General features: G+C 38.7%; 1 protein-coding gene across 1 annotated transcript; it reads right to left on the bottom strand.

The window, feature by feature from the left end:
- Positions 1–513: 513 nt before the first annotated feature.
- col28a1b (collagen, type XXVIII, alpha 1b) lies at positions 514–25,809 on the bottom strand. The gene is made up of 35 exons (XM_067600649.1): positions 25,458–25,809; positions 24,802–24,947; positions 22,759–23,318; positions 20,788–20,808; positions 20,638–20,697; positions 20,416–20,469; positions 19,648–19,692; positions 19,523–19,549; positions 19,355–19,399; positions 19,231–19,275; positions 17,933–17,986; positions 16,046–16,114; positions 15,086–15,154; positions 14,297–14,365; positions 13,375–13,443; positions 13,131–13,199; positions 12,849–12,917; positions 11,157–11,225; positions 10,655–10,726; positions 10,487–10,555; positions 10,244–10,315; positions 9,344–9,412; positions 9,186–9,254; positions 9,041–9,109; positions 8,881–8,949; positions 8,414–8,482; positions 8,220–8,288; positions 7,626–7,694; positions 7,285–7,365; positions 7,111–7,146; positions 5,921–5,957; positions 5,250–5,804; positions 3,620–3,804; positions 2,026–2,314; positions 514–1,196 (listed from the first exon to the last, which is right to left on the bottom strand). Exons 2-35 carry the CDS (start codon positions 24,944–24,946, stop codon positions 1,024–1,026), a joined length of 3,591 nt encoding a protein of 1,196 aa, XP_067456750.1. The 5' UTR covers position 24,947; positions 25,458–25,809; the 3' UTR covers positions 514–1,023.
- Positions 25,810–26,326: the final 517 nt, after the last annotated feature.

The following is a 26,326-nucleotide window of genomic DNA, read 5'->3' as shown; positions in this document are numbered from 1 at the left end:
CACTCCTGCAGCCTGTTTCGTTAGGTTACATAGACGAGAAGCGTCAATTAGTCTTGCAAATAATAAAACAGCACGACTGTCCATTTGCATTTCTCGAGATGTTACCCCGAAGTCAAGACGAAGCCTCACAGCTAAGTAGGCACTCTGTATGACTTTTAAGCCTTGACCTGAAGATGCATTGTTCAGAAACATCCTCTCCTCGCTAATTACATGTAATCATTTCCAACTAGAAACTTTCAGGTGAAGGAAGCGTCTCTCGGTGAGTCATCTTCCTGTTGTGCTTCAACTTCAACAACACAAGATCTGCTTCTTACAGGCTTTTTGTTCTTTTTCTTTTATTTGCTAAACCTTTGGTTTAGTGATGACGCACAACAACAACAATACCTGCTTAAATTATTATTTTAAGAGAAAACCCCATGTGAACGTGGCCAAATACAATCACAGCCCTGTTTTCCTTTGTGTGTGTGTTTTCTCTACATCATGATTAAGGGTATTAAACCTCAAACGCAACAATAATGATTAAAAATTATGACTTTATTTGCTTTAGTTTTTCTTTTAACGACATTATACAATAATAAACATTAAAAACAAAGTAAAAAAATACATCATTGCATTATACAAAAGGGTTACTTTTCTGAATAAGAAAGGTTAGTGGTTAAAAAGTTGTTTTTATTTAACAGAACAGTTTGCAACTAACATTACAGAAAGAGTTTTCTCTGCTGTTGTAGCTTGACTGTTCATCCAATACACAAATAACAATACACAATACGCAAATCCTTCTGGCCAACAGAAAAAAAAAAAAAAAAACCTTTTCGTATTACTCAGCCTACTGAACATTTGAAAATGTTAACACTATAACAGTCGCTGTTTGTTTCCCCTCTTTGTCAAAGCTGCTACAAGAAAAACACTAAAGGTACTGAAGCTGAAGTGAAATTTATGGAAAAGTCTCATGTAAAGTCAGAGAAAAATGTTCTATGAGCATTTTTTTTTTTTCGAACGTGTATGTTCGTGACAACAGGCGCGTTAGACCTTGACGCAGGTTTCTCTGCAGCTCTTCTCGGACTCAAACTGGTTGCTGTTTCCTTGACAACCTCCGAACCAGAACTGAGCGCAGGAATTGGCCGTGGCGTCGTAGTACCACTTCACCTTGTAGTCCCGGCACGGTCCTGGATCCAGCGTCTGGTTGCAGCGCTCTTCTGTTGGCGGCAAAGAAAATAAGGACTTTCAAGCTTAAAAATAAATCTGTGAGTTGCTGATTGAATCCCTGCTGCAGAAAACATGTGAGTAGAAATTCAAATATTTTATGTTATGGTTGAAGTTAGTTAAGATTTACAACTTTCATATACATTTTGACATTATATATATCAGAAAGTCTGCAATATATCAGATTCTTGAATTACTGTGAATGTATTGCAGTTGTTTTTAATGATGTTTGACATTTTGCAATCCTGCTAAGAGTTAGATGAGACTTCCTGGAGTCTCCGCTGGCTTGGCAACCTCACGGTGACAACAAAACTCCAGGACGTCACTGCTCTTGGCCAAGAAATAGGCCCAGCACATAGTTTCCTGTCAAACCAGCTTTAGATGTGCTGATTTTTATCTTTGGACAGAGCCAGACTGTCTGTTTCCTCCCTGCTTCCAGTCTTTATGTCAAACTATTCCTTTAATTCTGGATGATTGGTGATTGTTTGGTTTCAAACTTTTACCTCCACATTTCAGATAAAATGTCAAGACTTTAATCTCAAACATTTTCACATAGAAATAATTAAAATTTTAAAATCTTAAAGCAGTGGCTCAAACTTTTTCTGTCATGCATCTCTTTGGAAGAAAAGCATCCCCTGTTTTTCTTTTCTCACTTGTCAATCTGCAGATGTTACATGATACATGTTGTTCTAAATCTTCAACATGACTCTTGAATCATGAATCAAAGCACACTTGTCCAGTTTGAGAACTTAAAACATTCAGAGCACATTTCTTTTTCCCTTGTCGTAACCTGTAACTCTACCGCCGACTCTCAGCAGTTACCTGATGCTTCGGCGTCGAAGGACAGCAATGGAGGAGTCGGTGGAGGCAGCGGTGGCATCTTCGCCTGAGGCGGGGACTTCAGAGAGGGACCCGCTGGCCCGATGGCTCCGGTCAACACCATGCGGTTGGTGGGGTTCTTGATCTCAAACTGTGGGAGGAACTCCGTCACCGGTCTGAAGGGCTCCCTGTCGAAGAATGGAAACCTCTGAGTTTCTGAGGTGGTTCTGTCGTCCGTCTTGGGTCTCTGCAGGGTGATGGGTTGTCTGTCGGGCGGCGCTGGAGGGCCGGGCTGCAACAGTGGAGAGGTTTTAATAATTAATACCTTTTATTTATCCAGATGCAATAATACAAAGGTTATCATTATTGATCAGTCAAATCACACATTGAAAACATTGTTTCCAAGCTGAAGTTGAAGCTTCTTCTTTAGGAATAAATCCTGTTTCTGCTTCCAGGCAAGAAAACTATATTAACTATACTATAACTATATTGATACTTCAATATCAACTTTTTTACCTTTATTGGATGCACCTGACCAGTGCCTAAAGATGCTGTACACCATTGTGCTTTATGTTTTATTACTGGCTGTTGCTATCTTCTCCATCACTGTATGCTATATGCTGTTGCTAAGTGTCTGTGTCACCGAATGACCGCAGACATTCTCATTGGTTTGACTGTTATATAAGTGATTACCTGCATACGTACAGCACATATGCAGAAATCAAAACCATCATGGCCCCCGTTCTCATGATATTTTACAGATGTTGGTTCCTCTAGTTAGGAAGGAGTTGGGCAAAAAAAAAGATGGAAAATAGTACTTGTGGTCAATGTGGTTGCTTTTAAATTAATTGTTCTTATTTTATTTGAGATAGTTTTGGAAAATCAGACCTAATTTATGCATCTTAACTGGATTTTGTCTATGCTCTTTTGTTGCGTATTAACTGGATATTGTGTTTACTTGTTTGTAGTGTTTAACAGTTGTCTTAGTCTGTTCATTTTGTTTGTATTTATTGTCGTAACAATGTTCACGTCCAGGTCTCTCCTGAAATTTTAATTTCAATGAGACTTTTACCTGGTTAAATATAGTATAGAAGATAAAGGATAGAAGACGAATGAGGACTTGGGATGCGCTTGAAAGCTAGTAAGTGGACCTTTGAGCTTAGATAAATTTGTTACATATATGTTTCCTGAGCTTCCCAGCATAGTCAGTCTACCACTGCTAAACTTATTTAAGTGATGATATTAAAATATTTGAATCTAAGTTTTAATAATAGTGATGTCAAGCAATATGTCATCTTTACTAGGGTTGGTATTGTGCTTTTTTGAGAAAAAATAGATTGTGAATTCACAGATTTCCAATCCTCTGGAGGAGCTAATCCAGTTTAAATAGTTGTAATGCAGTCTTAGTGCCAGAAAAAGACCAAACAATAGCCAGATTATCAGATAATGTCGAGTCTCGTGTAACATTTAAGATCTAACCACTTTGAAGAGAAAACAAATAGGGCAAGTTTTAGATGATTTTTACTGAATATTGCCGGTGATACTTTGCTAAATTGATAAAAGTAGGTTTAAAAAAGTGCAGATTTGTTCTCCTCACCACTTTCTGAACTCTCCTGAAGTCTCCTGTGAAGGTGGGTGTGTCTGTGTCGGGCTTGTATGGGGGTAACCGAACACTACCGGAGACTTCAGGGATTCCCGGAGGCAGTCTGGAGCTCGGCAGAGAGCTGAACAAATGTCTTTCGCCATCTTCACAGATACGACTCAGCAGTTTCCTCTCAAGAGCTGAAAGACCACAAGACCACAACAACAACAACCATGTAGTACACTACTATTGAACTGTGTGGCTTGATTAATTAATTCATGGTTAACAATTTTGATAATCAATGATTTGTTGAGGGTAATTAACAAGCAAAAAAGCCAAATATTCTCTTCTTGAATGTGAGGGTTTGCTGCTTTTTCTATTTTCTATTGTAAATTGAACACTATTTTCACCATTAATCACCATTTTCTGACATATTACAGGTTAAGTGGTTCAACATAAAAATAATCGACTGATAAATCAATGATTAAAATGATTATTAGCTTCATATTTGTTTTAGTAGCTGCTCAGTTCAAACACTGATCAAATGTAAGCAGTTTGCTCAAGAGCGTCATGTCAGTAGATGTTGATGAAATGATGAGACCATTATTTTTTAAACTGTTTGAATTTTCCCAAACTAACCTACAAACTACGTAACTATGCGCTCATTTTATGACCACAGTGTGTTTTGATCAAAGCAGTGCAGAGTCTCATCCACTTAAAGCTGCACTGGAAGCTTTTATTCTGTGTTGCCACCGAGTGTCAGCAGAGGAAATTGTTTAAAATGCTAATTTTACTTCTAAAGCCAAATATCACAAATAGCAAATCTGCCTCAAGGGGCTTTACAGTCTCTCCTTCTTGAACCTAAATCTTGTCTTCTGAATGAAGGTGAAGGAATAAAAGGTCAAAAGGTTTCCTGTGAGGGTTTCCACATAATTTTTTAGTTCTCATTTCTTACACATTGTTGTTTATGAGGGTGTTTCAGGTTTCAGTTCAAGTTTCTAATCCTCAGTTCCTGTACATACACACACACACACACACACACACTTCCCCATCAGCGGTTATGACTAACAAGACAGTTTTTGTTTTTTTTTGCACAGAGGTTGATTCTGTGGAAGTGGTGCTTGTCTTCGAGTATTTTACATTAAAGGATCAGTTCACCCAAATCATACAGCTAGTTTAGATTGTATTTGCCCAGGTTTTAAGATATGTATCTCCACCGCAATACAAGGAGGATGAATGGATGTTTTTTTGAGTTTAACACTCAAAACGCAGCTTCATCCGGACTGTGTGGGTGTAAATTGACTAGATTAGATTGACAGGAACCAAACAACCAGCCAGCTGTCATCAAATACTATTTCAAGCATGTCTGATTCTAAACCCTGATTGGGGCACAGATGCCACCGTTTGTGAAATAACCAAAACTGTTCTAACTTGGGCAGAAAATAGTCCATGTAGGGTCACATTACTCGCAGTAAGAAGCTGACTGAGAAAATATGTTTTCAGGGCCTTTAAAGAGTTAAATAACAACATATTTTTCAAGAAACAGTGTTCCTGTTTCTCTGGATAACAACAGAACTCGCAATTTTTCTGTTTTTTTTTTTAATATAATTTGGGTGAACTGGCCCTTTAATATGTTAACTCTCACCTGGAAGTGTTTTGAAGTCATCAATCAGGTACACGTTGTCAGTGTCCGGGTCAGAGGCCATGAGGTTGAGCTCCTTCTTGAAGTCCTCATACAGAGGATCGCTCTCGTTCACCACCCCAATCACAAACATCTCGATGTTACTTCCTTGAGCTTCTTTCACCGCTCTCTCCAGACTGATCGAGTCCCTCTTATCAGCCTGTCCGTCTGTGATGATGATGGCCACCTTCCTCACACCTGCTCGTGCTGCCTTGAACACCTGGTTGGCCTGTTGGATCGCGCTGCCCGTGAACGTGCCCTCGCCCAGGTAGGTCATGGAGCGCACCGCAGACTTGATCTCGTCACGAGTGGCTTCCTGTCTGAGGCTGACCACCACCACGTTGATGTGGCTGTAGAGGACCACACCGACCCGTGTGGTGTCCCTGCTGACCGAGGCTCGGTCGATGAGGGCGTTCACAAAGTCCTTGATCACGTTGAAGTTGTCAGGGCCGACGCTCTCTGAGCTGTCGATCACGAAGACGAGCTCCAAGGGGGTTTGGCGGCATGTAACTCCACAACCTGTGGAAACAGAGAGGCAGAGTTAGGTAATACAAGAACAGATAGACTTTAATAATCACCACGTGGAAACTGCGGGTGAATGTATGTAAAGAGAAAGTGTGTTTCTGATCACTTACTGCATATCGATCTCACTATTTTGATGATTTCTTCCCTCTGTGAAAGACAGCAGTTGCAATATTGTCAGGACTAGTACATCACTGATTTACAGTACTATCAGAAATGAATCAATGACATTGAGAATTTTAGCTTTCAGCTTTAATTTGAGGGTGTTTAATTCCAAATCAGTTTAACAGTGTAGGACTTTACACAGAGTCCCCAATGTTTGGGGGACAGAAACATGTATGGACAAGTTGACATATTTGTTATATTCCGATCCTTTGCAGTCAGTGATTTAAGTGAAGTTTCTGACCAAACATTTTATTTGAGTCGAAATTCTAAGTGTAAATTTATGCGCTACATGGTGCCCTAAAATGGAGCGAACATTGTAGTGTCCATAGCCTCTGAACTATTGTCTAAAAATCTGATATCATAATTTAAATGTGACATTGTACCTGGAGATCTACTGCAGACTATAGAGTCAACAATAGAGTGTTAATTGTGTATGGAATAATGAATGAGGCGATCCTCAGCCAGGCCTGCACTGTACTGTACATGCCTTCAGTCTGATCACCAGCAAGTGAAACACATGCTCACTTGGGTTGGGATCATCCGACTGACCCTGTTTGGTGATAAAAGACTGTTTGGTTGCCTTGTCTGCCTGTTAAGGATCACTGTCCTGCTGTATTGTTCTAAAACGGGGGGTCTGTGATTTAACCATCCAAAATGGATGCAAACAACCTCAGTTGTCCATTTAAATGGTAAATAAATGGCTGCATTTATATCCAAAGCGCCTGACAATGTGTCTGCTGCTCACTCACCCGATGGCGGCAAACTACCACGCAAGGTGCTGGCGCAACTATCAGGAGCAATTTGGGTTTCAGTATCTTGACCAAGGACCCTTCGACATGCGGACATGGAGGAGTCAGAGATCAAACCACCGACCTTCTGATTGGTGGACGATACCTCCTGAGCCACAGCCACCTCTCATTTGCTTCATGTTGCTGTAAGCCCTATACAGTTCATCTGATGTTGATGTGAACATCCTCAAATTAAAACTGAAAGGCAGCACCTAAACCTCAGTCACCCTTTCATTTCAGATCCAATGTGTTGAAGTGCAGGGCTAAAACAATGAAAAACATACCACTGTGTCAATACCGCTGATTGCACTGTATGTCTTTCAGTTTAATGATTGATGTATGACACTTACTGTAAGTCCAGGCTCTCCCTTTTGTCCAACTCTACCCTGTAATTTGAAAGAGATTGTCATTTATCACCCATTCACTTGGTTGGTGTTCAAGAATGACTTCTTAACTCAACAAGGCAATCTGCTGCCAAATGAACAATCACTTAATCACGTGTCTAAAAAACAAAAATCCAGTACCAAAGGTCCGATGGCTCCTGTCTCTCCAAGTTCACCTCTGTCTCCCTTTTTGCCTTTCTCACCTCTGAACCCTCGGTCTCCCTGCAAGAGGAAAGCAACAGCAGTGTTATCACCCTAATATCACACAAGCATAGAGATGATAGCAAGTAGCATCCTACACCTTCTTACTATAACAAAGCCCCTGCAGATATGTTCATATCTGTACAAGTGCAGTCCAAAACCATCACCTGAACGTCAGTCTTCTTAAAATTGAAGGTACCTCGCTCTGTCATTTGAAGCCACCGACATTCTTGTGTCTTATGGTTGTATTGGATTCACACTAGTGACATTGCAATTGTTACCTTATCCCCCTGCAGACCCTGTCCAGGAGGACCTCTGGGGCCAGGGATCCCCTGAAATCCAGGCTCCCCCTGGAAAGAAAGTTAAAAAACATGCAGTACATGTTTTTAGTATGTTGGGAGGAGAAGATGTTGTTGAGTGTTATCAATGCAGAAACAGGGTGATATAAATTTATCTGTTGACATAGAGGATGAAAATTATCTTGTTAGCATTCAACAAAAACATATCCTACAAGTCTTAACCTGTGTCATACTGTCAAAGCCTGGTAAAAGCTGTAGTTGATGAATGCTAACTGAATAATTATTATTATTTTCAATGATTCCATTCGGTATTTATTTAGTTTAAAATATGAGCAGAAACACTGAAGAACATGTTCAGCTTCTCAGAAAAGGAGACAAAAGAAACCAAGAGAAAATAAAGAAAATGAGACAAATTTAAAACAAATTTTATCACATTTTAACATTTTGAATTGTGACTCATGGTACATGGAGCAACCAGGTCCAATTACCATTCATACGCTGCATCATACAACTGGTTATAAACTGTAGCTACTGATCAAACTGTCAGAATCAGCAGTTCACAGGTGACAGCTTTACCTTTTGTCCTTGAATACCTTCTCCAGGTAACCCCTGTGGACCAGGAGGCCCCAATTGGCCAGCTGTGCCCTGCAGGAAAAAAAAACTGAGTGTGTCTCAAGATTTCAACATGAATTTCAAATAGTTCACAAGTAATATAGTTACAGTTTTTAAAAGATTATACATATGTCATCATTTTGAACGGCACAGATTACCTTAGGACCAATTAGAGCAATTCCTGGTGGCCCTGCGGGTCCAGGAGGTCCAGGCAAACCTCTGTCTCCCTGAACAGAAAACAGTAGATTATGGAATTAATTAATGTATTAATATCTACAAATAGTTCAATAATTACACTAATAGAACCTCAGACTCAAAGAAAAACCTGGATCATAAAAGCCTTTAAACAAAATTAAGTAGCGCTGGAAGTAAAATCCAAGAATCTAATTCATATTATTATTATCATATTATTAGTTATTGATTCTTCATATCACAATAAAAGGTATATTTGTAGAAAATCAGAAAATAAATTATCCAGGGTAAAACACACAAAACGATTTCTTCTGCAAATAAAGTCCGAGAATCGCATGAGTGAAGGAAACTTCTACAACAGGAATGAACTATTTTCTCATCTCATTGATAACGTTTGTCTTGTTTTATGTTTTTTTATGTCTGTCAACTTTACCTTCGGTCCAGGTAAACCGACGCCATCTGATCCGGTCTCTCCTGATAAGCCAGGAGGCCCCGGCAGTCCCTAAGACACAGTGTTAAAAAACGACTTAGTGTGTGATGGTGATGATGAAATGATGAATTGTATACATATGATGGAGGATATTGATACTCACTGGGGGGCCAGGGAAGCCTTCACCTTTAAAGCCAGGTGCTCCAGCAGGTCCAGGTGACCCTCTGTCACCCTACAAACCAAAATAAACCACTTTGTCACTACTTTTCACGGGAGCATCGGTGAAGAGTTAATTGAGCTGAACTCACCTTTGGTCCAGTCATACCGATCCCCTGCTCTCCTACAGCTCCAGCTGGGCCTTGTGGGCCCGGTTCTCCCTGACAAATAATCAAAGGTAAATCAATGAACCAACCTTACTGCTGTTGATAGTTTCAACAACTGTTTGTTAACATCACATGGGGCTTACCTTGGCGCCAGGTATACCCCTCCCTGGTGGTCCAGTTAGACCTGGTAGCCCCACATTCCCTGGGTCCCCCTAAAGCAGAAAACACTTATCAGACTAACACTAAAGGCAACAAGGTGGGACTAATCTATCTAATCTATTGATTAATGCCTTGAAAGTATGGTTGATTAGGTTTAATCTCTGTATTTATTAGGGCCTAATTGATAAAACAATATAATTAGCTGGTATTGGGATCAATATTCAACAGAAATTGATATAGAAATTCAACAACATTTTTTAAAGACTGCATTTTAATGAAAATTAGACATTAATTCAACATATTTTGTATATTTTTTTCCTTTTTTTTGGTACATTTTTATAGCCAATTATTTACAATAATTTCATTTCTAGCAAGCTTTAATGTTCAATGTTTTCTGTTACATTTATTGTCACCTTTGATAATCAAATTTATTTTTCAACTGTCAAATGTCTTTCCTCAGTACATATCTTTGTCTTTACTGAGCAATGTTGAGCGATTTCTCCCAAAAGTGTTTGTTTGTGTAAAACTGAATATCAGCCAATATACAGTATCACTATCAGCTGTTTTTTTACCTTCTGATATAGATATTAGCCTCAAAAGTCTGGTATCAGTTGCCTTGTATTATTGACTTGTTGATGTATTTTAAAGCTGAGATGATTCATCGATTATGAAAATAATCCTCAGTTGCATCGTCAACATTTTTCTATTTATATTTTATATTTCTATATGAGTCTTATTTTCATAGTTTTTGGCCATTATTTTTTGACAACACTTTACTCACCACTTTATTGCTAAGATCATTTTGAAGCTGTTAACGCTGCTGTGTGTGTAAAATTGTTATATGATATTTTCATATAAAATGCTTCTGCTTTGCATACAAATACCTTTGGCCCCATTGGCCCCACAGGACCGACTGCACCGGGCTGGCCTCTGGTCCCCCTGTCCCCTCTGTCTCCCTGCCAAAATAAAACAAGACTGTTACTCATATTCTTCCAAATAAGCCTCTGAATCATCAACTTTGAGGTAATCATATAATGATCATCATGTGTCTGGAAACTTGCAGATTACATTTAATTTCTATATAATTTCCACTGTATATACATCAACCATGAAATTTATCCCATTACCTTCTCTCCAGGGACGCCTTTACCAGGAGCTCCGTCAGGTCCCCTGGCACCCGGTAACCCAATGTCTCCCTGTCGTCATTTGAAAACAGTCAATGAAGCAGCAGACCAGTAAGAAATATTAAAAATTAATTTCAAAAAGAGACAACAGGTTTTATATCGTGGTGTTACCTTTTGTCCTGGGACTCCATCCTCTCCTGGCTGACCTGGTATACCTGATAAACCCTCAGCCCCTGGGTCGCCCTGAGAGAGGAAAAAAACACGGAAGAGTGTAGGTGAGGTGCAAACTGAGGGAGACTGAAATGAGATTGAATGTGAGTATGCAAAGTAAAATAAACAAAAGATATTACTGACTGCATTTATCACAGATTATTCTCTGCTAAACCGCTCTGACTTTTGACCTTCTTACTTTCAACTTCTTGTAATATAAATGCTTTAGGAATCAATCTTTTATTGTTGCTCTAATTTTAAGTCACTCTGAGCAAGATCATTTTAATTATTTCTGAAGAGGCCTGCTGCGCATTTTAACAACAAAGCTAACATACAGTATGTGACCTGCAATTTTAGATTTTTCTTTAGATGATTATCTTTTACAATTCAATATACAGTGGTGGCTACAGAGTAGTGTGGATGGAGTAGTGCAGTAGTGTTTAGAGGGGAATAGCACACTTACTTTAGGTCCTGGTTCTCCTACACCTCTCTCTCCTGGCAGTCCAGGCTCACCCAGGAGTCCCTGGTTTCCCTAAACATAACACAAACACAAGTCTGTGAGGATGACAATAAAGCCACCTGTGTCACTGTTCAATATTGAAGATAATTTCACCTAGAAAGAGAATTAAAGTAGGAAGTGGGAAATCAATTATTTTCTATAGTAGTACTAAGGGTAAGTAGGCCATCAATAAAGGTTAAACCTGCATTAATATGTATATTTTGCAACTTGTGGGCAAAGCAGCAAGGTGTAAATACAAAATTGACATATAATCGCCTTATTGAGTTGTCTATTTACACATTCAGCAGACACAGAGCAACATTATCATTCATTTGGAGTCATGTTTCTGTCCACCTGATGAATGTAAGTCCAATATTCACTCCCCTTTTAGCTCTGTTTTGGTCTCCAACAGCTTGTGAGGGAAATATCTGTCTCTTTAGCTGCTAAATGCTCCACTACATTCACCAGCTAGTCACAAACATTGTCTGTCTCATGCTGGGCATGTAGCATACAGCTGATATATCAGAGCCTGCAGTGGCTGGTAACAACACTGATGAGAGTGATTGTCGTGGAGATATTGAGCGATGGTCAGCACCTCAGTGGAGAAAGTGCACACGAGCCTTTGATGTCTTAATGCTGAAAATGTTTATTGAAAGCACTTGGCCAAGCGGAGAACTGAAAACAGTAAACACCAGAGTGTTCTGCTCGGATGCCGTCTCTTTCCGTTCTGCCACCTGAAGGTCTGACTGTTAGTCTAATTGGTTCACTAGTTTCTAAGAAAGGAACTGCATTTTACCCGTGTTAGTTCAGGTCATGTTGCATGGAACTTCAGGTCACCATCAGCACATTCAGGCTACGCATTCACCTATCTGTGTTGTCTCGGAAGGCCCCCTCTGACCATGGTAACCATGGCAATGCTGATTTACCCTTTATCAGAGAGGTCTCTGCTTCGCCAAAACATCACAGAGGGTTCTCAAGTCTCAAGGAGAGCAGAGAATGTCCCCTTTCTACTTAAGAATTACAGTTTGACCTCAAGGCCCAGGTTTGACCCAATGTAACCCAAATTGTAAAGATGGAAAGTTCCATAACAGTGATGAGACTGAACAAAGTTGTGGGCTGTATAACCTAAACAAGCTGAAAGCATCTGCAGAGTCTAGAGATAATTTTCTGTGGGATCATCACGTAATTTAATCCATTGTTAATATAAAACATTGGTTAGTGCATCTTTAAAAGGAAAAAGGGAAATCAAAGAGGAGAATTTCATATTCAAAAATGAAAAAAACTTTTCATTTAACTGTCTGAATATCCATTATATTTCAGAAAAATGTTTTCATTTACCACTGTCTCTTTTAGTTTTCATTTTGAAGGACGTTATAGTTCAGACTAAAAACATCTCTGAGGTGAACCTTAAGTGAACCCTGAACTGGATGTGTCTGTTGGCTCCATAGTTTAGATGGAGACAGTTTATCTGATTCAAAGTCCCAGACATTTAATTTACAAGCCTGCTCTGTTTCATATTTATGTGACAAAATATGCATAACAATTTAGATGCAATCAGACTGAGAATCAGCTGAACTTCAATCACAATTAGTATTTTCGTCTCTGTTTCTGAGACAGACACACCGTCAGTTAATGGTGGTCACCCTCCTGTCTTACCTTCGGTCCTGTTATTCCGATACCTGGAGCTCCTCTCGGGCCTGAAGGTCCAACTGGGCCTTGATCACCCTGAGAGAAAGAAGATGAAGGAGAAAACACAAATCTATACTGGCAAACTGAGTTTTCTAACTTAATCTGGCTGGCAGAAGGTGAAATTTCCTGGTGATTTTTGGACAGGAACACGATTTTCTTCCCTTGGGTTTGAGCAATGAATTTCCACATTGAACAACAGTCTGCATGTAACAGTCTGACATCAGTTAATTCAGTTTTTTTTTTTTTTACCTTTTCTCCTTGAAGTCCTAAACCAGGAGCACCAATTGGACCTACAATCCCAGGTGGTCCCAGATTGCCCTGAGAAAAGATTTTACTTTATCTTCATTTCATAAAGATATACAAGACATACACTCATCAAAGACCCAGATCCAGCTCTGTATCTGAGTATATGAGGCGTGTGTGACCATTTAAAATAGAACAGATGTCCTCAAGTGGACTGAACATGTAAGCAATGGATCAATCTCAAGTTTACCTTGTCACCTTTGACCCCAACACCAGGAAGCCCACGATTGCCCCTGGGGCCGTCGTACCCTCGATCACCCTAAAACAAAAGCAGTAAGTCTAATTTACAGTTTGCATAATTCAAAAAGCTTTGCACATGTCCAACATATTTCAAATGTCATAATTAGGCCAATAATGTAAATTCCTGAGTAAATACTCAATGTTTTGGTGCAATCAGGGAAATCTTCTCTGGTTTTGTTTTTTATTAATCAATGTGTTTTGCTGTGTATCTGCAATAAACATTATCAGTTCTACAAATGATCAATTATACAAATATCATGTTTGCTTTTTGGATAAGAATATTCAAAGACCCAACACTAAAGATACTGTAGGTGTTGAGGTTTTAAGGTGTTTGAAGGGTTTTCTCTAGACAGCAGAAGAAACCCTGCAAATGCTACTAAACCTGCATCATGTTTGGTTATTATTGGTCAGATGGTACACATACTGTCTAAAAATCACTACTGGATTTATATTAATTGTATTACATAATATTGCATTATATTGGTGTTTGTGGATGTCGGCTCTATTAGGAAACAGCTCCATTATATCAACTGCTACTCTGTCTATTTAAATTATTCTTTATGTAATCGCCTTCTGGAGAAAAAAACACAACTTCCAGGACACATCTAACAGTTTTGTATAATTCTAAAAGTAAGAACAGACAATAACCATTTCCAACTGTTTATGAATATCACTGTGACCCAAGACTTCAGTTTTTTCTTCAAAATGTAGTAGCGGATCCGTATGACAAGTCAGGAAGAGGATATAATCAGTAAATTATACACTTTGGATTTGGTTGAAATGAAAATCTGCATACGTTTGGGTCACTTATTATTTTGAGCTGCTGCTTTAGGCAAACACTTGGTCAAAATGTTAAAAAAAACTTGACTCACCTTTGGCCCTGGAAGCCCCTCCCCAGGCGGACCGGAGTTCCCTTGTGCTCCAGGTGGTCCGGGGGGACCCTGGAACAAACGAGCAACTTTAAATAAAATCTACATATACAGGAGAAAACTAAAGTCTCCTACTAAGGGATCTATAAGACTAAAACACACTGAGGCTGCACATTAGACAGAAGCTGCAGCAGGCAACTTTCCATATTGGCGCTCCAGGTTGCAGAGGGGGTTTGAAAAGTATCTGAAAAGTCTTAATTCCCTGAAAACCTGGAACGAGATTTTAGAGAGAAAAGACTGGAGCACATTGATTGATTTGAACCATTTAATAGTGCAAGAGACAGTCCTGGAAGGAGATATTGGCAAAGTGCACAGAATACGCTGTTTGACATCTTGGCCGGCCTACGATGCATAATAACAAAGAGAACCAGCTGGAAGTGAAGCTGAAACAATCTAGCATCGGCGATCCAGCTTTCTCTGAATGGAGAAGTCTTCCACTGCTGTTCAGGAAATTGTTCCGTTAGATTTTTATTTGTCAACTCGTTCCCTCCTAAATGCATTGACCTGACAAACTGTAACAAACAGATAATAAGAGTGTATTTGTGTATAAAATCTTGCCAAGTGTAGCTTTACGTTTATTATTTATCAGTGTCACTTGACCATTGAAACAAATGTGTGGTTATATTTTCAAGACACAGTTACACACAAGATGGACTTGAAAGTAATCAACCGTGTACGAGATCTTGATGCAGTTGCACCACTGCAATACAAGAACATGATCTTAATACTCACTGCTAGTCCTGGTTCTCCGATACCGACAGGACCTGTGGGACCTGGTCTTCCCTGAATGCCTTTTTCACCCTGAAAGCATCAAACATCACAACTCAGCACCTTTAACCCTCATCCTACCAACATATTTAACATACAAGGATGAGAATAAACTACTGTAAGAAACAACCATCATAGTAAAATGTTAACTTAATGTTAATGTTAATTTTTATTTATTATTAATACAAATTGTAGCTTTTATCCCAAGTATTATCTTCCCACAAAGCCTTCAAAATGACTGACAGAGTGCCCCCACCTCCCCTGATAGTGTGTGATACTTTAAATTAGGACCTATGGCAAACATGAACTCAATAAATAGTTCCATCTATTAAAACTGCATAGGTGGAATTGGATGCTTTTGACTGGAGTATACTTGGCTATTTTTACAAAGCACTAATTAAAACAGAAACAGAAAACAATGATATGAAGTCATTAGGAACAAATTGGTTGACAAAGTCATGAAAAATTAGAATGATAGAGTAAAGCACCTGTGAGATATGACAAAAAGTATACCTCTGGGGTCTGCAGGTACCCCAGTCGGCAGGATTAAGGTTAAACATCTTCAATATTGAATACAGTAACAAGTGATAATATTTATTCTGTCTCTGGCACTTATTAGGTGTCTGTTTTATTATCTCACTATGATAGAAACTTATTTATTAATGGGGTGTTTCTTTGCAACTATTGGGGACTTTTCATGGGTTTACATGCATGAAGAAATCTAAAATCTCTAATATTCTGTAACACTTAAAATGAGCCAATGTGAGAACAAACCACTAAAAATACTCCACAAACTTTTAGAAATTATATAAAATCTTATATAAAAGAGACAAATTAAGAGTACATTTAGGCATAAATTTGATTTGAGGAAGATTATTTGACTGTAGAGGATGTTTTATGGTAATTTAAATATAAATGCATCACCTTGGCTCCTGGGAATCCAATACCAATGTCCCCTGGTGGTCCAGAGGCACCGCTGGGCCCTCTGTCTCCCTGTGACAAGTACACAAGTTTAGAGGGTTTCATTTCATGTGATGGTGGTTCAACACTGGAAACAGATGATAGTTTTTATAGTTTACACAGTAACACGTGCAGGGTGCATCTTTTTGTTTTGAAAGAGTAAAAATAAGACTGGTTGAAGGACAATCAGTAAAATTTTCACCTTTCTGCCTCCTCTACATGTTTGCTGATGACGCTGCCCTTACGCAGATAAATTCACAACTCAACCAAGACTAAGAAAATACACATAACAACCATCCAAGTCTAATCTATTCACATCATTAAGTAACATTACAAATGCTAACAGCTGTTTAGAGAAGCTTTTCACATTGTCATTTGTATCCTGAGAGGTTTTTCATGCATCATATTCTGTAAAAAAAACTTCAACCTCATGCAGTTTGTGGAATTTTAACTGTAGTACATTTTCTACACGGAGAATTAAATAAACAGAGTTCATCCCTGTCTTTTAAAATGCTTTCACAATAAGTATAACTAATGCTGTGAAACTTTATTAGATTGTGTTTGTGCCATTTAGAGTAATATCTTAGTGATATCTGATGGAAATTCGATACAAATACACATCATACTCCTCTTTTTAATCAGTTTACAGTCTTGTTGCAACCTTTTGTGGTATTTATGAAATGAAGAGCACTGCTTTGTTCCTTCTATAATTTTTTTTTTCCTGGATGGACTATAAATCACATCACATGTCATCTGAATAAAGACATCTTTGTGAAAAAGCTGCGGGACAGCTCTGTGGTGATGGAGGCATCAGGATATTATTAGACTTGCGCACACATTTTAAAGGTTGTTTTTGCCAAAAATGGTGTCTGACAATACATATGTTGTGTAGAAAGTGACTTGGAAGCACAGCATGTGAATACTGGCATGTCACAAATGAAGGACACTGTTCCATAATTTTGAGAAAAAATAACCCCCCAAATTTCTGAAACATCTTAAATAACTACATTTTTTAGTTGACCAAGTAATCATGTGTTTACAGACAGAATGGTCTGTAACTTGAGAGTGTTGATAGATGAATTTCAGATCTTAAAGTGGAAATATGGTATTGCATTTTATTATTATTACAACCCTTTAAAACTAACCTCTAAAACCGCAAATTTTCATTTTTATGCTTCTGTTTGTGTACACATTCAACAAACAGAGTACAACATATTAATTCAGAGGTGTTACTACATATGTAGTGCTTACACAAGAGCCAGACTTGCTATTTCCCTCTATTTCGAGGAAAGGGTTTTTATATGTCTAGAATAAAGAATAAATCCTATTATTGTTATAGAAAAATGTTGTAATATTTTAGGGAAAAGGTCCATATCTATGAGAATAGCCTATTACTAGACCTAATCATTGATTCTCACAATGTTATTCCCTTTTTCTCATAAAAATATGACTTTACTCTTGTGTTATTATGGTTTTTTCCCATCAAAATTACACTGTCATTCTCAAAACAACATTTTTTTTTGTCCTCAAGATAATATGCACAACAATGATCCTATTACTCATTGATTGGTCTCCTTAGTGTTTATTTCAAATGATACTGAGGCTAAATAACCTCGCTAGCTAAATATTGCGGGATTCGTAGGTAGAGTGATATGTTTTTCTTGCTCTCTCAGACACCCACAAAGATATAAATGAAAACTCCTATTTGGTGACTTCATCTGTGTGTGATAAGATTTTGTAGAGCTTGTAATCGACAGCCAGTCTAAACAATCAAACTTTTGCTGCTGGAAACAATCAAAAAAATTCCCCAAATTTCGATGCATAATGAAAGTTTTGTGGGGTTGAACTCACTTTAGGTCCCACTGTGCCCTCAGGTCCCATTTCTCCAGGTGGTCCTAACGCACCCTGCAAAACAAATTTAAAAGCTTATACAATCCCTTCAATGCAACATAAGAATTTGCTTTAATCACAGCTACAACATTAGAGTATATATTGTTTTTACTCTTATGTGGTGAAATTGTAAATCCAGCAGCACAAAAAAATCCCCCAAAACCCATCATGTATGAGGTTAAAATGAAGCCCCCACGTTGTATGACCGATGTGCACGTCAAAACCAACCCACCACCACGGAATGAAAAATACGACAGGATCAAAATAAACATTCACAGCTTTCATGTCCTTCGATTCTCAGGCCGAGTTCACAAAATAACAAGGTTATACTGACACTGTGCCAGTGGCACAGAGGAGGAAGAGTGGTGCTGGGCGGCCAGGTCCCTGCACTAATCCCACCACACAAAGTCTGTTCCTGCAAAAGAATAATATCCTGCAAGCCTGGATTCACTGCTTTGGATAGCCACATTAGTATCAGGATTACCCATAATCCAATATTCACATTCCATTAGTGCAGAAGTGAATAAAAGACAAATTCCACTTCCATTTTTCATATTGGAGAGTGAACGGACTGTCTGATGTATCGTGATGTCTGTGTATCAATGTGAACAGCAGTCAGGGAACTGTCTGTTCAGGGTGTGAAGGATGAGGGTGGCGGTGACAGAAATTAAATTACAACATTTTTAAAAAAAATCATAAAGTTGTTTCTAAATTGAAAAACCTGGAATGACAAAATAAACTGAGAAATCTAATGATAAGTCACTAATAAGATGTTGATCTATGAAAGTTTGTCAAAGTAAAATTACTTCACAAGTATTTCTTTAGCATTTTTTTAATCTTTTAATTTTTGCTTCTTCTTCTGCTTATACATGAAGTTGCAAGCTTGAGAAAATAAACTCTTGATGAGCAGGATGAAAGATAAAAAAACTGAATTCAGGCTCTGTCCTTCTGCAGTATGCAGGAACCAGAGGTGGCAGAGTTGATGTGAGATTAACAGTCATTAATTAAGACATTTTCTTGACATTTCTTAATAATTTTATTTATCTTAGTTCTACTGCATATATGTGAAGTTGCTATATGTTTTGACAAGCAGGCAGTCCACAAAAACTCAATAAATGCTATTTTTCATATATAATTTACTCTATTTACTCCACAAAGATTCTGTTTATAGGGTTTAAAAGATCAAAATCATCTTTGGCTGCTCAGATTCATAATCAATACTGTTCAATTAAATAAAGAAAAACATCCAGCCACTTTACCTGTTCTCCTTTTGATCCTCGTGGGCCAGGAGGTCCCACTGGGCCCTGAAAGATGACACTTATTTCAGTATTAGGACAAATTCTTTGGTATTTATTAAAATAATGTAGTTAACAAAGTACATACGGGGTCACCCTTTTCCCCTGGAGTGCCACAGTCTCCTCTCTCCCCCTAAAAGAGCACACAGATAGATTTAAACTCTATCTTATAAGAACATCTGGGCTCACTAAATATACTGAATGGGAAAGAGCTGATAAGCTTGTTGCCAGAGGTAAAAGAAGTACAGACACCCACCTTGTTGCCTTTATAACCTGGACGGCCCTGTAAAACAGGAAAATAGAAGTTTAAAATTATCTCCTGATAAGAAACACATAACATCTTGGTAGTTGTGCAAAAGGGAAAAAGGAGATATATTTTACCTCAGGACCATCATTTCCAGGTCGACCATTCACACCAGACTCCCCCTGTTAAAATGAAATCAACTCACAATAAGCTGCATAAAGTCTGTCTTAAGACAACAGTCAGGTGTCCATATGAACTGAGATCATTGAAAGAGGTTTTGCTCACTGTAATCATTCCACTTGTTAATACTGGCCATTTAAAGATCCCCTCCAAATGTGTTTTCAATGTAAGTGATGAGGGACAAAATCCACAGCCCTCGTTTTGTGCAAAAATGAAGAATTTGGCACTGAAAAGATTAACTTTGAAAGATATTGGAAAGGTATTTTGGATGGCTGAAGCTTCATGTTAGCTTCAGATAAACTTTTAATACATTTTTGCACAGAAGGAGGGTCGGCTGTGGTTCAGGAGGTAGGGCAGGTCGTCCACTAATCGGAAGATCGGGGGTTTGATCCTTGGCTCCACCAGTCCACATGTTGAAGTGTCCTTCGGCAAGATACTGAACCCCAAAACTGCTCCCAAAGACAGTGTAGGCAGTGTTCGGAAGACTAGAAAGGCGCTATATAAATGCAGTCTATTTACCAAGGAGGCTTGTGGATTTTGGCCTCCATCACTTACATTGTAAGTGCATTATGAAGGGATCTTCTAATGGTCAGTATGAACAGGAGGAATGATTACAACAAGAAAAAACATGCTTCAGTGTTCATTTGGGCTCCTGACTGTTGTTTTAAGACAGACTTGACCAACCTTTAAGACATCATTCTTTGTCTCTTCACATTATAACTTACCCTCGCTCCTTTTGAACCAGGTGACCCTCTGAAACCTGGCTCCCCTTTTCTACCCTGAAATTCATAATGGTGCATTGTAAGTCAGATGCTAAAAGGAAAGGTGATGCTACATGTATGTTTAAGATGAATAAATACAGAACAACGCAAACAGAAAGCTGAAATTTGGTAAAGATTATCGTCTCTTTTATAATGACGATGTTTCGTTGATCTCTGAAAACTCACTGTACTTCCTGGAGGGCCTCTATCTCCTCTTTCACACAAACACACTTGAGCTTGTGGACACTATTAGAGAGAAATATAATAAGTCAGTGCAACCATTTATACTGTTTAATTAGAGTCAATGTAAATGTTGAATTAAATGGAAATCCTTACCCCTTCAAATGCAACTGCACCCTGGATGCAAAACAACATCAGACAAAAAATGTTAGATTTACAGCTTCATGTTATTCACTAATATAAGTTTTGGTAAAACCTTGGTTCTTATTAGATAACTTCTTCCTTTAATACTTTTGATATAACATAGAGTCTTTCTTACAAGCTACAAATGTGAATGAATAATATCACATATTTCTGGAAAGCAGAACAAGTCACTCCAGTCTCTGAGACGGGCCCTGACCTACCGTAGTTGTTTGACATTTCTGCGTGTGTGGAAAATGTAAAACAGGCGGGGAAGCCCCCCATGCAGACACAAATCTGTCGCTGAGATTTGAACCCGCTGTGAAGCTGAGCGGGAACACAGCAACATAAACACACTGTAGGAACCATGTAGAGAGCCAAGATTTCAATCCAACCAGACACAACAACTGCTGACTCTCCCACCTTCAGCCAAACAAGGGGGAGAGAGTGAACGATATCAGTCAGGTTGGTCGTTGGATGTGAAGAAAAGTTGCAAACATTTGAGTATAAATGACAAATGTGGTTGAGAATCACTGACAGTCTACTTGATGTTGGTTAAACAGTAGTATTGACTTTTACTTAAGACCTTCAGGATCATTACACCTGTTCAAAAGCCATTTGGTAAATTCAGAACAAATGGCAGTCCAGGGAAGTTAAAGCATTGCAATCAATTCCTCATTTCTTAGCTAATTTAACTTCTGTATTTGAGCTATTTAGGAGCAGTTGCCAGCCACAGTTGAGCACTTGAGACTCCATTTCTGTGGGCAATGGCTTGATGGACAAAGGTAATATTTTGTATCTTAACATCCAGAAGAAACCCCTGGTTCAATGTGGTTCACACACTCAAGCCAAGGATCTTGCTGCTACAAGGTGAAACTGCTAACCTCCCTCCCCCTACAGTTGGATGTTTAAGCTTCTGTGCAGAATGATGTATGTGCAGAGCAATCCTGGTCCAATATTCAACATACACAAGTGTGATGTGGACACTTGAAGCCTCCGGTGCACAAACACTAAGAATGGACTTTACAGTGAAGTAGGAGACATCTTGTGTCCAACTGGAAAACTGTAATGTAAATAGTATTTACATATTCATAGATTCTAGATTTTTCAATGAGGGAGAAGGAATAGATGCCATTTTAAGGATTTTAAAATGGTAATTATATTTTTTTGTGGAAAAACCATATCAGACACACATTATTGTTCCAAGCTGAGTATTTCTGCATGTCTTAAAACATGCCTGAGGGGGATCTTTAAGCTTTTCTGTGCCCCAGTTAGGCAGAAACAAACACCATAAGAACAAGTCAAGTTGAATCATATAGATTGATAAGTTAAAAAAAGGCAACTGAATTGAGTTTGAAATCATTTAAACTCTCTGGCACTGATGAGTGTTTGACGATTAAGTTTTTCCAAATATGACTTGGTTTAACTCAGTAACAATAAATCCAGGACGCTGCCAACAACCAGCCCTGCAACACCAAAGCCAAGTCACAGGCTACACATTAACTACATTATGTGTACATTCTTTAATGTTATTACAGAATCCTTCAAATAATTTAGTTTTATACAAGTTTTTGTTTGTTAAATTGACTTTCAGCCCTTCCTTCTTACTGTCTCCAGGCTGGATCCATGGCCTGCCCCAGTGTCTTTTTTGATACTACAACTAGGAGTCGCCAAAGTAAGAGAGTTTCAAGTCCTACACATAAGGACTTTAATAATTATAGCCATTAGTACATTACATTTGTTTCCCCACAGCAAAAAATACAGTAACTAACAAAATTGGGGGGTTCCTATTAAGTTGTCAGTAATGACTGACCAGATACCAAGATTTCTTGCTTTCAAAACTCACTTGTGGGAAAAAACCCATCCTGATATGCCGTCCTTGTTTTGTCTCATGTTGATACAAACACCATCTTAAGTGAGGTTGTCTCACTTGAAGCCAACACTCACCATCTCTTTGAGCAGCTTCTCCTCCAGCTGAGGGTCAAGAAGACTTTGAACAAACTGCTGAGCAGGTGTGCTAGCGATGGCCCGGAGCTTGGCGTTATTCTGTTGGGCGATATCTGATAACCCTACAGCAAAGAACTTTATGCCATGACCTTTGGCCTCCGCTGCAGCTGCAATCACATCAGGGTTGCGGGGATGATCGACCCCGTCGGTCATCAGCACTGCAACCCTGACGCTGTCTGCCGGCGTCTCCTGCACCATCAGCTGTGAGGCGTTGGAGATGGCGTAGGTTGTGTAGGTGCCGTGGCCGATGTAGTTCATGGTGCTGACTCGACCGTGGAATGAATCCAGGTCTTTCCAGGTTGTGAATCTGTGCTCTACGGCCACGGAGCTGCTGTACTGAATCGCAGCCATTCGCACCTTCAGCGTCCAGCCGGTTACCTGCAGCATGGACAGGCGGGTGCTGAAGCTCAACACGAAGGCCTTCTGCTTCTCAAACAGGAATATTTTTGCGCTTTCCGAGCTGTCCAGGATGAAGGCCACCTCCAGTGAACATGCCATAGCTGTGGGAGAAAGAAATCCCCAAAACCACAGGCCACATTACAGATTCATTAAACTAGGAAAACCAGAATATGGTGAAATGTCGCATCTACATGATTCTTTGAAGAAGCCATGCCTAACTTTATATGAAATTGCAAGACTGATATTTCTACACGATGGTTCGTAGATGTCCTCTACTGAGGTTCTACGATGTTTTTACCAATCATATCAATATATAGTAGGGTTTAAGGCCAGTAGTAATAGTAAAGTAGTACTGAAATAATAATCTAGTCATGGATTAGTCGATTGACAGAAAATTAAACAACAATGATTTTGATAATTGATTGATATTTAAAATCTTTTATTAAACTAAACTGCTTCTCAAATGTGAGGATTAGTTGATTTATATAATTCACAATCCTCAGGTTGGGAAATGTTGGTTGGACAAAACAAGCAATATGAAGTCGTCACTTTGGGCTCTGGGAAATTTTGATATGGTATTTTCCTATTTTATGACAGATTATCCATAGTGAAAATAATTATCAGTTGCAGCCCTAGTCTACCACAGTGTAGTTTTTGATACTACCACTAGGAGTCGCCAAAGCCAAACACTTAAAATTCCAACACATAGTGGCTTTAAATATAACAACTGTCTTACTCAACAATTACAAAGATAAAAGATTAAAAAAGATTGAAAGATTAAAAGATCAAATGTTTCCCCAGAGACTTTTAATCTTACTACAATGTAAAAGCCTCTGAGATGGCATCATAGGTCACTCAGCCTTTTTGAAACACAGACTAATACAGGTATTTGAGGCTGAGCATCCCTCAAGGCAGGGAGACTTTTCTTGTCTTCTTGCTTGTAGGGTTTAGATGATTTTTTCAGTGTTAAATCTGGTTGGCTATGAACACAGGCTTTTATATGGCTAGAGACAGTGAAAAACAAAAACACAAATACAAATACAAGCAGGATGATGCAACATGTCTAAGGGTAAGAATGCCACATGTCAGATGTTAAAGAATGAACCCAAAAATCTAAAGCTCACAGGTCATGGTCATATGACATATAAAAGCAGCACTGAATGCAAAATCTGTTAAAAAAATAAATAAATAAATAAAATAAAAATAAAAAAGACACCCAGGGAAAACACTGGTAACAGCATGGATCACTTCAGAACTTCAGTTTAGACACAGACATCATTTTGGTGACTTGAATTTTGAACATTAAAGGTTTGAGAATTCAAGTTTAGGGACTTGACTACAACACTATGCTATGAAGATGTTGTGTCACATGTATCAATTTTACTTGTCTGGCCTGACTTGAAAATCCATCACCTTGCACTTTCCAAAGAGAACCACAATAAATATAAGCCCAGACAGGAGTCAACTTTGTTCCTCTGTGAACTCTATAAATGTCTGATCCTCCTACCTGGAGCCTGTTACACCCACAGGATCCAGTAACTGACCATCACCACCAACATGTGGAGACCTCATATTAAGAATTACCATTTCCTCCATCATCATGCAGCCTGTAGTTGTTCCTGCGTCCTGATTTTCTTCTCTGGCCTGTGGCCTCGTGTACGAGAGCCAACAGCAGAAGGCAGAGCCCCACTCCTCTCCTCAGGTTTCCCTTCCTCTGCAACATTTCCATCCTAGTACGAAAAAAGCATTTGCATAGCATATTGCAATACAAAGCCATGAAGTACATTAACATACAGTATACAATAGCACAATATATTCCAGTAGTATAATAAGATTCACCTGCTTTATGTGCTATCATGTATCCGACTAACTACACCCAAAACAGGGATCACACACAAACCGTGAGCAATATTTTAATTCACTCAAATTATACTGTGCTTTATTAAATGCATGCAATATTTAAGTGCTAAAATAAATGAAATAGGTGTGAAATGTACAGCAGAATAATTCATACAAATACTAATTAGTTTAAACAAGTTTCAAGTAAGGCAACCTTTACAGAATCTGTAATGAAATTGAAGTTGTTAATGAGCATCTCTAAATGTAAAGAACATTCTGCCTTATTAAAGTTAAAGTTATCATTCAAACTGTAACATGACAGTACAAGCAAACTAATGCAAAGCACACACAACACTAAGCATGCAAATAAATTTAAGTTTCAGTGGAAAAATATATTTTACCTAGAACTTCATTTGGCAGCAGCCGGTGCTTGAAGTCCAGTCAGCTGTAGCTCTTTGGGTGGCATTTCGCCGCGGAATAAGGTCCTGTACACCGGGCTGAGATAGACTGAGGACCATCAGCTAAGCTTCTGTGTGTGTAGCCTTGGGCTCTGGGGCCGCTCCAACATTTCAGCGACGGTCCAGTTCAGCGCCTGACAACTGGCCGAAAGGGTTTTATTTTCCGAATGAATTCCCCTGTTCACTGACACAATAAGTCTCTGTAGAAATACAGGAGTTAGATTATTGGAGATAAATAACAATAAGTAAACCACAAAGTTACCATTCGGCACCATATACTAGGCATTCTTGAATTGATAGTGGAATAGTGATTTTTTTTTTTTCCTTTATTATGCAGAGCACAACTACCCTGCAAGGAAAATTATGTGTTGTGGTTTTTCGTCAGGGTCCAGGAACAATTTATTGCCTTTTTACTCTCTAAACAAACAGACTCCCACTAATATCTTTCTCATTATTTGGGAACATTGATACAAGTTTTATTCTGGCATCTCTGTTGCTGTTTTGAGCTGTTGCGCATGGAGATTGTCTGAATGTTGTGTGTAAATGTCCCTAATGAGATGATTATACTTTTCCACTCTCGCCCACTAATTTGAAAACCAGATGAATTGTAGTATGATCCCCTTGTACAACACAGACATTAGCCTCATTTGTAGTTGTAGTAAAAAACAATATGCCAGTCCAGTGAATCCCACGATCTGATTCGTATACATTGATTACTTCCTGGAAAAAATATTTCAAATAATCTGCTAAATTATGTTCGATTATCTAAAATGCACTGATAATTTCTCTGTGTGTGTGAGACTGTCATGCTG

The sequence above is a fragment of the Thunnus thynnus genome, chromosome 10 (assembly GCF_963924715.1).
Source record: "Thunnus thynnus chromosome 10, fThuThy2.1, whole genome shotgun sequence".
Taxonomy (NCBI): Eukaryota; Metazoa; Chordata; class Actinopteri; order Scombriformes; family Scombridae; genus Thunnus; species Thunnus thynnus.
The sequence above is the reverse complement of the archived record's forward strand: the minus strand, read 5'-3'. Positions and strand labels throughout refer to the sequence as shown.

What these genes read in the sequence shown, in the direction of transcription:
- col28a1b (XM_067600649.1), bottom strand. Translation starts at nt 24,946, where the DNA reads ATGGAAATGTTGCAGAGGAAGGGAAACCTGAGGAGAGGAGTGGGGCTC. An exon ending in TGGGGCCAATGGGGCCAAAG is followed by an intron (nt 9,413 to 10,243) that starts GTATTTGTATGC and finishes TTTCTGCTTTAG; the next exon opens with GGGGACCCAGGGAATGTGGG. An exon ending in CAGGAGCCATCGGACCTTTG is followed by an intron (nt 7,147 to 7,284) that starts GTACTGGATTTT and finishes TTCAAATTACAG; the next exon opens with GGTAGAGTTGGACAAAAGGG.